Source organism: Saimiri boliviensis, chromosome 14 (genome assembly GCF_048565385.1).
Source record: "Saimiri boliviensis isolate mSaiBol1 chromosome 14, mSaiBol1.pri, whole genome shotgun sequence".
Lineage (NCBI taxonomy): Eukaryota > Metazoa > Chordata > Mammalia > Primates > Cebidae > Saimiri > Saimiri boliviensis.
Window position 1 is genome coordinate 65,087,133 of NC_133462.1, and position 15,163 is coordinate 65,102,295.

Genomic DNA, 15,163 nt, shown 5'->3' on the forward strand with positions numbered 1-15,163 from the left:
CATTACCAGCTCTTGTAAATTTCCCAATCTAGTTAAAAACTCAGATATAATACTAGTCAAGTATGGACTATTTTTGAAAGAGTATAGTAAGTGCAATCATGTTCATGTGAAAGTATGTTGAGAAAAACTGTCTTATTTGCAAAATTGGGCTTGTATATTTTCTCTAGCTTCTTTATTGTGTAGATGTCATTCTTTCTGGTATGATTATTTGTATGTGAATTACCAGTAGCATAACTTGCACAGTTGACATCTCATTCAGATTATATGCAGCAAACACAAATCAGATTATATGCGATACCATTAAGTGGTGCTCTGTATTTGTCCTTTACTCTTTTTGTTTCTTTTTTTCTTTAATTAGTTTTTAGGGTACCGGTGGTTTGGTTAAACAATGAGTTGTTTAGTGGTGATTTCTGAGATTTAAGTGCATCAATTACTGTAGCAATGTCCCCTGTGCCTGATATGCAGTCTTTTATCCCTCACCCACCTCCCAACCTGCCTTCGAGTCCCCAAAGTCCATTATATCACTCTTAGGCCTTTTGCATCCTCATAGCTTAGCTCCCACTTTTGAGAACATATGATATTTGGTTTTCCATTCCTGAGTTACTTCACTTAGAGTAATGGCTTCCACCTTCATCCAAGTTGCTGCAAAAGATATCATTTCATTCCTTTTTATGGCTAAATAGTATTCTATGGAGTATATGTACCGCATTTTCTTTATCCATTCAGTGGTCGCTGGGCACTTAGGTTGCTTCCATATCTTTGCAATTGCTAATTGTGCTGCTATAAACATGTATATGCATGTGTCTTTTTCATATAATGACTTCTTTTTCTTTGGGTAGCTACCCAGCAGTGGGATTGCTGGATCAAATGGTAGGTCTACTTTTAGTTCTTTAAGGAATCTCTGTAATGTTTTCCATAGTGGTTGTACTAATTTTCTGTAGACTTTTCTTAAGCATTATTTTAACTTCTATTAATTGTTCTGGAGTCCCATGAAGTAAATGTCACCAAAGTAGGAACAGACATTCCCTGAAATTATCCAAGTAATTTTTCTTTTAAAAGGAATTGGGGGCTGGGCGTGGTAGCTCACACCAGTGATCACAGCACTTTGGGAGGCCAAGGCGGGCGGATCACCTGAGGTCAGGAGTTCAAGAACAGCCTGACTAACATGGTGAAACCCTGTCTCTACTAAAAATAGAAAAAAATTAGCTGGCCATAGTGGTGGGTACCTGTAATACCAACTACTCAGGAGGCTGAGGCAGGAGAATTGCTTGAATCTGGGAGGTGGAGGTTGAAGTGAGCCGAGATCGCGCCATTGCACTCCAGTCTGGGTGACATATTTTCAGGGACTTCCAGATTTCCATTGTCAACATTTAAATTAAATATCGAAAAAGATTCATGAATGGGGAGACACTTAATCTTCACTGAAGGGAACTCTCCATACTTCTTCACCACAGTTGTAGTGTCTTCATAGTAGCATATCTCTTTTCTTTTCTCTATATCATTTTTCTTTATATGCTTAAAAATAATTATTTGATGCTTTTGGTGTACTCCTTCTCTGTTCTTTCTTTGCAAAGATGGTTACCTACTTAAATATTAGTTCTTTCTTAATTCTAGTTAACAAAAAGACTCAAACTTGTAATCAGTTGGAGCTTTTCCTATTACTATTATGAAAGAGAAGTGGGCAAGTTTCACTATGCTGGTGGAATTGAAGAACAGATGAGCCTAATCCTTAAGGAATAAGTTGTCTGCTTTTTTATTCCCCACCCAGTTAGGAACAGTTATTTCGTGTATTAGTATGGGCAAAGATGAAGTAATCACTTCTGTTAGACCATATGCTAATATAGGGCTGATAAGTAAGTGTGAAAAATCAAAGAGAGAGATACATTAATTGTATAAGGTGTGCTATCCAAGGTAATTATTTCATGACAGTTTTAGTTATAGTACTTGTTTTATCATGAAATAAAAGATGGTTTTAGGAGCCTTTTATTGGAAAGACAATTGTATCAAGCTAGTACAAATTAGATTTTTGTCTTTATAAAGGTGAGCAAACCCATGAGCAGTTTTTAAATTGATGTGTTCTAGTCTACAAATGAACAAATTCTGTTTGAGGGTTAAAGAAGCTATTATTTTGTCCTTTATGCTGACAGCTTCATTACAGATTGGCCTACTGTTAGCATTAAAAAAAATGTTTGGCTCCTTATGATCTTTGTGCATGCAACTATAATATTAATGCAGCACCATAGCACTGTTCATTAAGAAGTGACTTTAAATGAGGTTGAAGCATGTAAATTTGGAAAGATACAGATGTTAAATGCAGTCGTTTCTCTTTGTGTACAGCTGTATGGCTAATAATTTCCAAGTGGCTAAAGCTCTTGTTAGCAGGAGTGCTGGTGTGTTAAGAATAGCTCTATAAATAACTTTAAGAACTGAAGTTGAAGGTGCTTCTTTTAAAGACTATTGTTAACTAAACATTATTGCCAAACAGATGGAAAGCATTCACTAGCCTGATGTTTTTGGGTCTAATTATATTATCACCAGCCCTGTACGGCTCAGTTGAAGAGGTGTATCCAGAGGCCAATTTATAATCATTTAGCCAACACCTGTTTGGGAGAAATTGACAGTCAAAGGGCACATTTTAAAAAAATCACATATGTTCTTGTGTTTATTGCCTCAATGTGAACGTTGTCTAGTTGCACGAAAACTTCATAGGAGAAGAAAGTAAATAAAAACAAAGCAGCATTTCCCAGCCATGTTTATCCATCGTAATTTGGCTTTTTTTTTTGAGACAGAGTCTTACTCTGTTGCCCAGGCTGGAGTGCAGTGTTGTGATCTCGGCTCACTGCAATCTCCTCCTCCTGGGTTCAAGCAGTTCTCCTGTTTTCACCTCCCGACTAGCTGGGATTACAGGTGCCCGCCACCACGCCCAGCTAATTTTTGTATTTTTATTAGAGACGATGTTTCACCCTGTTGGCCAGACTGGTCTCGAACTCCTGATCTCAGGTGATCCAACCACCTCAGCCTCCCAAAATGCTGGGATTACAGGCGTGAGCCACCACGCCCAGCCAATTTGACCTTTTTATCTGATCTGCTTCATACTTCATGGCTAAGTGAGATCAGTAAAGAGATATCATTCCTGATTTATAAATTTTGTTGATTCAATTAAGAGGCTTTTAATAGGGAGAAGTTCTTTCCTTTGATTACACAGCTACCATCCCTTTTACCTAGTGAGATGTGTTCTAGTTCACATAGGTGTATCTTATTCAAATAGAATTGACTTTCTGGTAAGTAACTTAAAAGCCACACCTGATATAAAAACAAATGAGACTTGAGGAACACTAAATATCTTCACAGATTCAACAGATGTTCAACAGATGTTTATTGAGCTCTCCTTTGCAGAAAGAGGGCCGTGGTGCCTCCTTTTACATTCTTGATATGTTGATTTAATGCTTAAAGTTCACAAATGTGTTTTTATGTTTTGGTGGCTCAAGATTTGTGTTGATTATAACTCAAAGGGCAGTTATGGAGAGAGTAAGTCTATCCTATCTGAAAAATTAAAAACATCAAAACCTTTGTTTCAAGTGATGATCCCATTATTTCATTTTAGTGTTTTTCCTTCTTCTGACATACTATACTATTGAAAGACTTATATATGTCACCTGACCTCTATTTTCATATCACTTCTTTCTTGCTTGCTTCCGTGCTTTCTTGCTTTTTTTTTTTTTTTAATGGAGTCTTACTCTGTCACCAGGCTGGAGTGCAGTGGAATGATCTTGGCTCACTGCAACCTCCGTCTCCTGGGTTTAAGCCATTCTCCTGCCCCAGCCTCTGGAGTAGCTGGGCCTACAGGCATGCACCACCATGCCCAGCTAATTTTTGTATTTTGTATTATTATTCTATTTTTTCTAGTAGAGATGGGGTTGGCCAGGATTTCTCAATCTCTTGACCTTCTTATCCACCCGCCTTGGCCTCCCAAAGTGCTGGTAATACAGGTGTGAGGCACTGTGCCTGGCCATCACTCATTAACTCTGTGCAATCTGGCTTCTGTTCTCAGCAGTTCACTGCACAATGCTGTATTGAAGTTACACAGGACTTCCTCACTGCCCTAATCAGTGATAGTTTCTCAGTCCTCATTCTTCATGGCTTCTCTCTGTTGTTTGGCATAGATTACACTCATCTTAAACATTCTCTTTCTCTGACATTCGAACAGCTATGTTTTCTCTTTGTACTACACTTTTGGTTGTTGTCTTATTTACTCACAATATTCCAACTATGTATAATTTTCAAAATTCAGGAATAAATAGTATAGCTTAGCAGTTAAAGAGGGAGAAACCTGGAGCCAGACTACCCTCTACCACTTCTTAGCTTTGTAAGTATGGACAAAGTCCTGAGGTTAAAGAAGTTCCAGTGTTTCAGAGTGCACTCCAGAGAGGTACAACCCACTTTATGTTTGTTTCATCATCTGTAAACTTGATTTATAAAAGATACCTACCTCTTTGGAATGTGGAGAGAATTACATGATTTAATGCATTAAAGCCCAGCACAGTGCCTGATATAAAGGAAGTGTTCCACTGGGATTCATTCATGTGTCTTTAGTTTTTATCTTATGGAGAATGCTCAAATATAAATCTTTAGTACTGACTTATTTTCTAAGCTCCATTCCCATGTTATCATCTACCTTAAAAAATTTTAGGCTTAAACTCACTAACCATATGTTTTTGAACATTTGCTGTGTAAGAACAGTGTTTATGTGATAGAATAATTTTTTTTTTTTTTTGCTATTGGTTTTCTGTTACTGTCATAAATTACCATAAAGATGGCAGCCTATCATAACTAAATTATTAAAATTAGGTCAGAAGTCTGACACAGTTCCTGGGTTGAAGTCAAGGTGCTGGCAAGGCTGTATTCCTTACTGGAGGCTTGGGAGAGGAAGCTGCTTCCAAGCTCATTCAGGTTGTCGGCTGAATTCTGGTCTTTTCATAGAGTTGTAGGACTGAACGCTGTGTTCCTCTACTGGCTGTCAGCCAAGGACTGTTCTATACTCCTAGAAGTTGCCTAGGTTCCTTCTTAGGCTTGCTGTGAGATCCTAGAACTCTCTCTCCGGTTTTTGCATGTGGGCCTTTGCACCTGAGAGCCAGCAATCATGCATTCCTTTCACGTTTTGAGTATGATTTCCCCTTCATCCATATCATTTCTGTGCTTTGTATTTCTTCTAGTAAAAGGTAGTTCTCTGTTTTTAAAATGAATTCATGTGATATTTTGGAACCCACCCAGATAATCCAGTGTAATCGCTCTGTTTTAGGGTCTGTACCTTAATTACATCTGCAAAGGCCTTTTTGCCAGTAACATAACACATTCATAAATTCTGAGAATTCTTAGGGTATGAGCATCTTTGGCTCCCATTATCCTGCCTTGCTACATGCCCATAAAGAGCTTGAAGTCTTGTTGGGAGTTAGTCCCCCAAATTGAAGGGGTAGAGATGCTATAATAAAAGTTGGTGATGTGGAAAACAGCAGAAGAAAGGAAGAAAGTAGTCAGTGTTACTGAGAGAGAGAGTGACATTTGTGCTGAGTATGGAAAGATGTATACTTGTTTGATAAGTGGCTGGGGGAACGTTTCAGGGAAAAAGAATCAATGATAGTGATAGCGATAACAGTGACTGCCTGTCCTTCTATAAGATTATCTTACTGCAGTCCTCACAAGTGTTAGATACTGTTATTGACCTTTATAGCTTCTACATAATAAGAGTGTCTTATGTCTATGAGAAGATAGGTTTGTAATGTCTTCTAAAGTAGAATAGGAGTGGTAAAATTATTTCATTGGGCTAGGCATAGTGGCCTATCCTTGTAATCCCAGCACTTTGAGAGGCCAAGGCAGCAGGGTCGCTTGAGCCTAGGATTTCAAGACCAGCCTAGACAATATAGTGAGACCCCTGTCTATTTTGGGGGGAAAAATGGTGGCACATGCCTATAGTACCAGCTACTTGGGAGGCTGAAGTGGTTGGGTTGTTTGAACGTGGGAGGTTGAGGCTACAGTGAGCTAAAATCACAACACAGCATTCTAGCTTGGGCACCAGAGTGAGACCCAGTCAAAATGGAATAAAATAAAAATCATTGGCTTGCTGAGAGGATTAACATTGATTACACATGGGTAAAGTATATCACATAGGAAATGCTTAAAACATGCCAGTTAGAGGGTGGATAAGGGAAGTGCTTAGGATATAGAATTGATTTGGTCACTCGTTCTGAAAGTGGGAGACAGGAGAGAGTTCAGAGTAACTTAGGCCACTGTTTGGTTTTGGAGCATGCATGGAAGATGGTCTTATTCAGTACTATAGGAGGAGGAGCAGGTCGTTTGTTTGCTTGATGAAGGCAGGGCTTTGGGAAGAGGATATGAGGTACATGTGAGAATATTCTATTGAAATTAAATGGAAATTTAAATAGTGTAGGTCAAACACTCAGAAGAGAAGCCAAAGGTGAAGTTGTCACTATTTTTTTCAATTTTATTATCTAAAATGGAATTTTCCGTCTTCTCAAACCGGTTTCCCATCCCAACTTTCCTGTTTCTTCTTACCTTTTAAAATTTCTTTTATTTTTTCAAGCTTAACATCTTTTTCTCATCCTTAATTTCTGTCTTTCCTTACCCAGTGTAGGGCTGGTAACTGTTTGACAGTCAGCTCTCTGGTAGGGGGAAGAAGCCTCATTTACAGTGTTTGCTGATTTCTGTAGTACAAGTCTTCCTCCCATGGCCAATTTCAGTGTGTGGCTGCCTTTGTTCTACAATGATAGAGTTGAAAAGCTGCAATAGAGACTGCATAGGCCTGCAGAGCCTAAAATATTTACAGTTTGGCCCTTTAAAGAAAAAGTTTGCCAATCTTTGCTATAGTATTTCCAAAATAATAAAACTTTAATAGGGTAGGATAATTTCATACTTACTGTTAACTTATTTTATCCATCAAGATGAGGGGTAGGAATGAGTTGTTTAAGGGGGCCGTATGTGAGAGGTCATGAGGTCATTTTATGGGCTTAAGCTTTTTCTCTCAATGAGATAAGAAGAGTGCCATGTTCTGGCTTGTGTTTAAAAAAGAAGACCCTGGCTGCTGTTTAAAGGATAGATCACAGAGCAGGCAGCAAAGATGGAAGCAGGGAGATCAGTTGGGACACCATAGTTACGAGTTAGGTAAGAGTTGATCTTTTCTTGAATCAGAGTAATAACTGTGGAAGTGGTAAGGTGAGTTCAGATTCTGGATACGGTTTGAAAACAGAGCTGACAGGATTTACTGATGGTGGAAAGGGGTGTTAAGGGTCCTTGAGTCCCGTGTAAGTGGTACCAAAAGGGTGCCTTAGGCTAGAGCCTGAGTTACTGTGATCACATTATAGCAAGTTGCTACATGGGAGATTTTAGGAAGAAAATTGAGACTTGAATAATTTTTCTTGAATCACTTCCTTTAGGCCATATATGTTCCAAGAGGAAGAATTATTTGTTTAAAATAATATTTCCTTTACTTGTAAGAAATAACACTTTAAAATATTTTAGGAAACAGTAATGTTTTTTAAATAGGCATTTTTAGAAAAGGAAACCATAATAAAACCTAATTTGGATAAGATTATTTTGGTCCTGTAATTTGCTGACTTAAAAAAATTTATTCAGAAATGAACAATTTGGGGGAGGGGCTAAATTTCAGCTCCCCCCTTTTAAAGTTTAGTTTAAAGCTAAGAGTTAATGTTTCACTGTATTGTTAAGAAGTTATTACTCATGTCTTTTATCTAGGTTTTACTTGTAATGGACACAAGGACAGAACAGACCTTCATTTTAAAAGTAAGTAAAATTTGTGACCAGGCGTGGTGGCTTACGCCTATAATTCTAGTACTTTGGGAGGCTTAGGTGGGTGGATCACCTGAAGTCAGGAGTTCAAGACCAGCCTGGCCAACATGGTGAAACCCTGTCTCTACTAAAAATACAAAAATTAGCTGGATGTCGTAGTGGACACTTAAAATCCCAGCTACTCGGGGGGCTTACGCAGGAGGATCCCTTGAACCTGGGAGGTGGAGATTGCAGTGAGCCGAGATCGCACCATTGCACTCCAGCCTAGGCAACAAAGAGCCAAACCCTGTCTCAAAGAAGTAAGTAAAATTTGTATGCTTGATGAATTTAAAATTTTAATTTCAAATTATGCTTCTGAAAGAAAAGTTAATATTTTAGTTAATATTTAGTTAATATTAACTAAGTAGTTATATTTTTCCTCCCTGGGTTATAAATGTTCTTTTATGTTTGTGGTGATCTTTATTTACCTTTCTTTGTATTCTTTCATCACAGTTGATAGCATGCATTTAAAAAGATTTTTGATACAGAGTATGGAGGAAATAATTTGGACCAAATGAAGAACAATTTCATGTTGTTTGAATGTGTAGTGTGTAGTTTAAATACATCAGGACCATTTTGTATAATTGCAAAGACTACACATAATCTCACCTTCGATTATCACTACAGTTCTTAAGAGCTAAAATTTGGCCTTAAGGTCTTGTTACAGGTATTTTGGGAAAGTGTTATCTACATTCCTAGTCCTCTTTTTGATCTAAATTCAATTTTGGTTCTATACATAACACAATTTGTAACCAAATGAATAAGAGAAACCCTCAATTTTGTACTTTTGAAATTGTATTTGGAATGGACTGTGATAGTACATATTCTGAAAATATCCTAATTTAAGCATTTCCAAAGCATTCAGAAGGTGAATTGATTAATTTTATATTTCTTTTCCTGATGCTTTTTTATTTTGCTGATAAGGCATGGCAGTAGGTCACATTGACACATACTGAAACACATTTTGTTTTTGTAAATATACTTTATCATTGATATTTCCCCAGTTTTTACAAACAGAGTATGACACCAGTAAACAGACAAACTTTGTTCCTTGTCAGAAGACTTAATATTGTTTGTACTTTTTGGGGATAGGATTTTAAATTTGCCTGGTTAATCTAAGCATACCTTTTGTATCTCAGGAGTTTGTATTGATCTTACAATGTCTACTGCTTTAAAGATACAGATAAGTAAAATAAAACTTAAGAAAAGGTCACAGAGAAATAACTGTGTGTCATCCTGATGACTTAGTTTGAGAGCATCTCTAATAAAAACACTGACCCACGTAATTGATTTTAATGGCAGCTTTGTGGCATCTTCCTCCTCTGGATTCACGCCAGATGCCATCAGCAGAGCCTCCAGGGACTGGGGGGCATAGAGCAGCAGATGAGTGGTTTCTCTGAAGCCCAGAGTAACTCGGATAGATTAGTTTGGTTGATAAACACAGAGCACAGCAGGCTCCAAAGGCAACTGAGGATACAACTGACCTTTTTGTTCTCTGTCAGGGTCTAAGGAAAAGCAGTGAATACAGCAGGAACAGAAAGACCATCATCCCCCGCTGTGTGCCCAACATGGTGTGTCTGCATAAGTACATCATCTCTGAGGAGTCGGTATTTCTTGTGCTGCAGTATGCGGAAGGTTGGTTTGTAGTTTGGATTGTTTATGCAGTGAAGAATATCACCTACTTAGCTTTCCAGTGTCTCTCTGTCATTTCATGAGCAGTTAGAATATATGAAACACTTGGAAGAAACCATTTCCTATTCCTCTGCTCTATCTCCCTACTTTGTGTTGTGAGGGAAAATGAAAACCCAGGTGAACAGCAGATTTCATTTGAACTATGGTACCATTTGTAGGTTTACTTCACTGCTTACTTTTTCATAGAATTTACCTAATATAATGAGAACTTTAATGTGAATGTGTGTTAAGAGAACTAGATTTTATTTTAGGGATATTTTGTTCGCTTGTTCTCTGCTGAAAAGATACATTATGTTAGATGACTAAAATGAAAAGCATCCCCTGAAGAATTAATTAATTACCTCCTTCTTTTAGAAGGCAAGGGTGTTTCTTTAACATTTGACATTACCTAGTTATTCTGATCTGAGTTTTTATGAATATAGCCATTGGCATCACATATGGGTACAAAGCCTTTCTCTGCCTTCAAACTATTTATAAAATTTCAACTCTTTGTACAGGGAGCAGGTGGCAAAAAATATTATGTTTTGATTTGTGTTTGCCCTTTAATACCTAAATTTAAATAAATAGTCTTTTATTTAGGATGACTGAAAACAGCCTGTAAATATGAATTCACTTAATATATATTGCCATTTGGCTTTTAAGAGGTGTTCATAAAATAGTAAAAAAAAATTAATTGTTTTCTATATTTCATGAAGGCATTATGATTTTTATATAACTAATGCACTTTACTGATAGGCATAACATTTGTATTTAATACAGTTTTTTAGGAAAAGGAGTCATTGCTTTCTGGAATGAGGGCTTATATGATAAATGCAGGATTTTTGATGGGGGCAATAAACTATTAATATTGTTTATTGTGAAGTACAGCACAAGATAACTACAGATGGAGGGAAGACCTCCATATGCAGTATTTAATAGGAAATTCAGAAGGGGCTCTGTGGTCTCTCAGGTATTAAGAGAGTTAATTGTGTGTGTGAATTGGATAACTAATTCACCTTTGTTCAGACATTATAGACAGCTTTTATCTGAGGATACCAGTGCATTACAGACATTATTGAATTAGAGGTCATGTCATCTGATAGCGAAATACAGCCACCTCTGGTGTGGAACAAAATAACTTGCGTAGTAATAATCCATAATAATTTAGAACAAGGTCAGTAGGATGAATGTAATTATAGTCAATATTCTATTACCCCATGTGGATTATTCATGTTGGAGATTATCTATGGCAAAATTTTCAATCTTAGCTTACCTCTGTTATTTGTAGCTTTATCTTCCTCTTCTTCCTCTTCCTTCTCCAAATCATTTTTCAGTTTTTTTCTACTATCTTCTCACCTTCCCTTATACCTCTTGAAGCTGATGTTTCAATTGATTGTACTTCAATAGTGTAGAAAATTTTTATAATCTCTTGAAGTCATAGACTTAGTACTTTTAAACTCTTTCAGATTCTTCCTTTGCTATTGACCATACCTGACTTTGAATGGTCACATGACCATAAAAATTTGTCTCTTTTGATCATTCATTTTAGTTTAATTTTAAGACAGTTTTATAATATAAAAATAGTAAATTATAGTGCAAATAAGAACTCTGGATTAATTAAATATTCAGCAAATTTCTTGGGCCTGCACTATACTATAGGCTCCTTTTTACATGAACAAAACAAGGAAAGAGCCTCCCCTTTTAAAATTCAGATTCTTTATTTTTTTGTAGGGGTGGTGGTCAGGGTCTTCCTCTGTCTCCTAGGTTGGAGGGCTGTGGTACAATTATAGCTCACTGTAACTTTGAACTCTTGGACTCAAGTGATATCCCGCCTCAGCTGGGACTACATGTGTGCACCACTACATCTGGCTAAGTTTTAAATTTTTTATAGAGATTGGTTCTCTGTATGTTGCCCAGGTTGGTCTTAAACTCCTGGCCTCTAGTGGTCCTCCCACCTCAGCCTCCCACAATGTTGGGATTGCAGCTCTAAGCCACCATGCCAGGCCTGAAACGTTAATTCTTGTTGTGAAAAGTCAAACAGAAAAACAGAAAACAAGAGAACATTGGATAATAAAAGGAACTATACAGATCTTTAATACAGGGAGATCTAATGAATAACAACTGGGGACTGTGTTGAATTGGGTAGCCAAGGGAACCCTCTCTGAGAAGGTGGCATTTAGGAGGAGTTCTGAATGGCAAAAGAACCATTTGAATGTAAGATACAGGTACAGGGATGAGTGTAAAAACAAACTTCGAATGTTTCATAACCAAGAAAGGCATCATTTGGTTGGAATGAAGCAGAATGAGGGCAACGTGAGACACATGTTGGTACATGAGGCTATTGGAGAAGTAGGCAGGAGCCTTGTACAGCAGAGCAAGGACTTTGGCTTTTATTCAAGTGCATTGGGAAACCATTAGACATCTTAAGGAGTGACAGAATCTGATTTACATTTTAAAAAGGTCACTGACTCTTGTATGGGGAATGGGTTGTAGAAAGGCGAGAATAGACGCAGTTAAAAGGTGACTACGGGAAGCTAGTTAAAAGGTGCTGCTGGCTTGGCCTTCCAGGGCACCAGTGGAGATGTTTGAGGGTAAAGTCAATGGGACCTGTGATGGATTTGAGATTAGGAAGAGGAAAATCTACAGCAGTTTCTCAGATTTGGCTTGAGCAATGGAGTCAACTGGGTGATAAACAGTGTGTTGTCATTTATATATCAGTGGTACTTTCTGTGGCCCCTCCATAAATTAGGAAGTTGTCCTGTGTCATAGAAAAGTAACTTTTGTATGTGTGAATAGTTATTACTGAGAAAGCAAACCTTGAACAGTTGTTTTCTCCATAACATGAATGCTTTGAGTATGATTTGTGGCTTTAGTTTTCCACTGCTTACAGAACTATTCATGATTTATGTGCGTCTCTTTCCATTTGTAATTCATTTCATTAGAAATTTATTCAGTGCTTGCTGAGACACAGGCATAGTTCTAATTTAGCAACGAACAAAACAGAAGACTTTACCCACATGGAACTTACAATACATTACATTATAGAAGCAGAACAGACAATAAGCAAATAAGTAAATATATGACAGATGGAGATAAATATGCCATGAAGAAAAAGGAAAGGGAAGGGAATGCCAAAGGGGAGAGAGGGGTGGTTTGCTATTTTATATAGGGTGGCCACCTTATTGAGAAGGGACATTTGACCAGAGACCTTCTGGAAGCAAGAGAGGGAGCATTGTGGATATGTGAGAAAAAGATGTCTTGGCAAGAGAAAACAAATAGGTCCACAGGCCTAGAGGCAGGGGTGTGCTTGGTGTACAAGAAACAGCAGGATCAGTGTGGCTGGAGCCAAACAGAAAGAGCAATAGGAAGATTGCTTAGAGAAGTGAGGAGGCAGGCAGGCAGATCATGTATAGCATTGTAGGCCATGTTAAGAACTGGACTTTTATTTTGAATGAGATAAGACGTTATTGGGGCATGCTGAGCAAAGGAGTGATGCGATAGGGATCACTGGCCACTTCATGGAAAACAGAATGTAGGAGAGCAGAAGGAAAAGCAGGGAGACCAGTTTGGAAGTTGTTGTAGCACCCCAGTTGAAAATGCTGATGGCTTGGACAAGGCATGAGTGGTATAGGTCAGGGGTCCCCAGACCACAGAGAGGTAACAGGAGTTGAGTGGCGGACAAGTGAACATTACTGCCTGAGCTCCACCTCCTGTCAGATCAGGGTGGCGTTAGATTCTCATAGGAGCGTCAACCCTATTGTGAATTGCACATGCGAGGGATCTAGGTCACACGTTCCTTACAAGAATCTAATGCCTGATGATCTGAGGTGGAATAGTTTCACCCTAAAACCATTTCTACCCCATCCCTACCCCAACCCTGTCCATGGAAAAATTGCCTTCCATAAAACTGGTCCCTGGTGCCAACAAAGTTGGGGACTGCTGGCATAGGTGGCGAAGAATGGTTATTAGAATCTGAATATATTTTGAAGGTAGAACGGGCATGATTCTGTCTTGCATGATTTCAAAGTTTTTGGCTCAAATAATTGAAATAATGGAGTTTCTATTTACTAAGGTGTGGGAGAAGTAAATTTAGGAGGAAAATCAGGGATTCCGTTTTAAACATGTGAATTTGAGATGCTTATTAAATATTCAGGTGATGGTGAGTAGACAGTTGGGATATATCAGGCAGGATTTTAGGAGAGAGGTTTAAAATGTTTACTATTCCTTTTAATTAATCCCTTTCTTAAACTATTTGAGAAAGAAAGGTGGGGAAACAAAATGTATTCAGTCAAGGCCATGAGTATTTAAGTTTCTAAGATGAGGGACTATGTATTCATCTTATATATGATGAATTAACAGAATACTTGGTATTTAGAAGATGCTTAGTGTATAATTATTTAATACTGGGTCAATCAGAGAAAAGATGAAAGACCAACTTAAAAGACAGAAGTTGCAAAAGCCTCTGACTGTGGATATACAAACTACAAAGGAGGTGGAAAAGAATTTCTAAGTTACTTAAGGCCCCAAGGAATGAAATTATCCTCCTTTTATTAATTAGTTTTTAAAAATTGTAAAACTAATTTATAAAATAAATTCAAACAAAATAAAAATGTATCAAGTCAAAATAAAAATTATCCCTCCCTTTTCACTTTATTGCCCAGACCTAGTATCCCCAGAAACAGACACTCTTTTAACAGTTTATTATGTATCTTCCAGAAACTCTCTATGTTTATAAACATTCACCCCCTACCTGTCTGTTTTTTAAAAACTTAAATGGGTGTTATATGTTGCCTTGAGCTTGCATTTTTTCCCCATCTCGGCAGTGTACCTTGGATGCCTTTAGTCTATCCTTATCAGTATATTTAGGTCTATATTAAGAGAGGCAGTATGGTATAGTTATTAAAAATAAGGACTGTGGAGCAATGTTATGTGAATATAAATGCTGGCTCACCATTACTAGTGTGACTTTGAGCAAGTTATTTAGTCTTTCTGTGCCTCAGTTTCCTCATCTGTAAAACAGAGATAATATTAATCACCCACCTTATAGGGTTGATGTGAGGATTAAATAGTTGTACATGTAAAATGCTTAATAGTACCTGGTACGTGGTAAGCACTATGCATTTGCAAATAGCTATTACTGAGTTTAAATTGTTTCCAGTGCTCGACATATATATTTATACATACATGTTTTTGTTTGTTGTATTTTTTGAGAATTATATGTAGGACAGATTTTTTTTCAAGTTGAATTGCTTGGTCAAAAGATGATTTTGATTACTGAGATAGCAGTGTTTTTATCATACATAATAAATTTAAGTCCTAATTCTGACCAAGCAAATTAACAAACTTACTTTGCAATCTTATAGAAAACAAACAGATTTAAAATCTGAGGAGAGACAAAGAATTTTAATTAAACATTAATAATTGTTATTTTTATATCTTAAAATGGTTCAATATCTGTAATTTTATGTGCTTCAAAATGACTTAGAAAAGTAGCATTTACAGTCAGAGTATTAAAAGTTAGACAAATTTTAGGTACTTTATCTTTAGCAATACCAGGTTTTTTTGTTTTTAAGGTTAATATATGTCTTTGGAAGAACACATGACTCCAAAAATGACATTATTGGTACTTATA

The 15,163-nt window shown here is 37.2% G+C and overlaps 1 protein-coding gene across 8 annotated transcripts in view; it reads left to right on the forward strand.

Annotated features, from left to right (window-relative positions):
* RPS6KC1 (ribosomal protein S6 kinase C1) overlaps nucleotides 1–15,163 on the forward strand; it is a 186,227-nt gene that overhangs the window by 135,026 nt on the left and 36,038 nt on the right. For 7 of the 8 annotated variants that reach the window (XM_074385175.1, XM_074385174.1, XM_010340952.3 and 4 more), the window contains 2 exons: nucleotides 7,768–7,815; nucleotides 9,363–9,495. In XM_074385175.1, the coding sequence (XP_074241276.1) occupies nucleotides 7,768–7,815; nucleotides 9,363–9,495 (181 nt within the window). Of the gene's footprint in view, nucleotides 1–7,767; nucleotides 7,816–8,037; nucleotides 8,121–9,362; nucleotides 9,496–15,163 lie in introns of those variants that run through there. The other variant, XM_074385179.1, reaches the window with a different exon arrangement.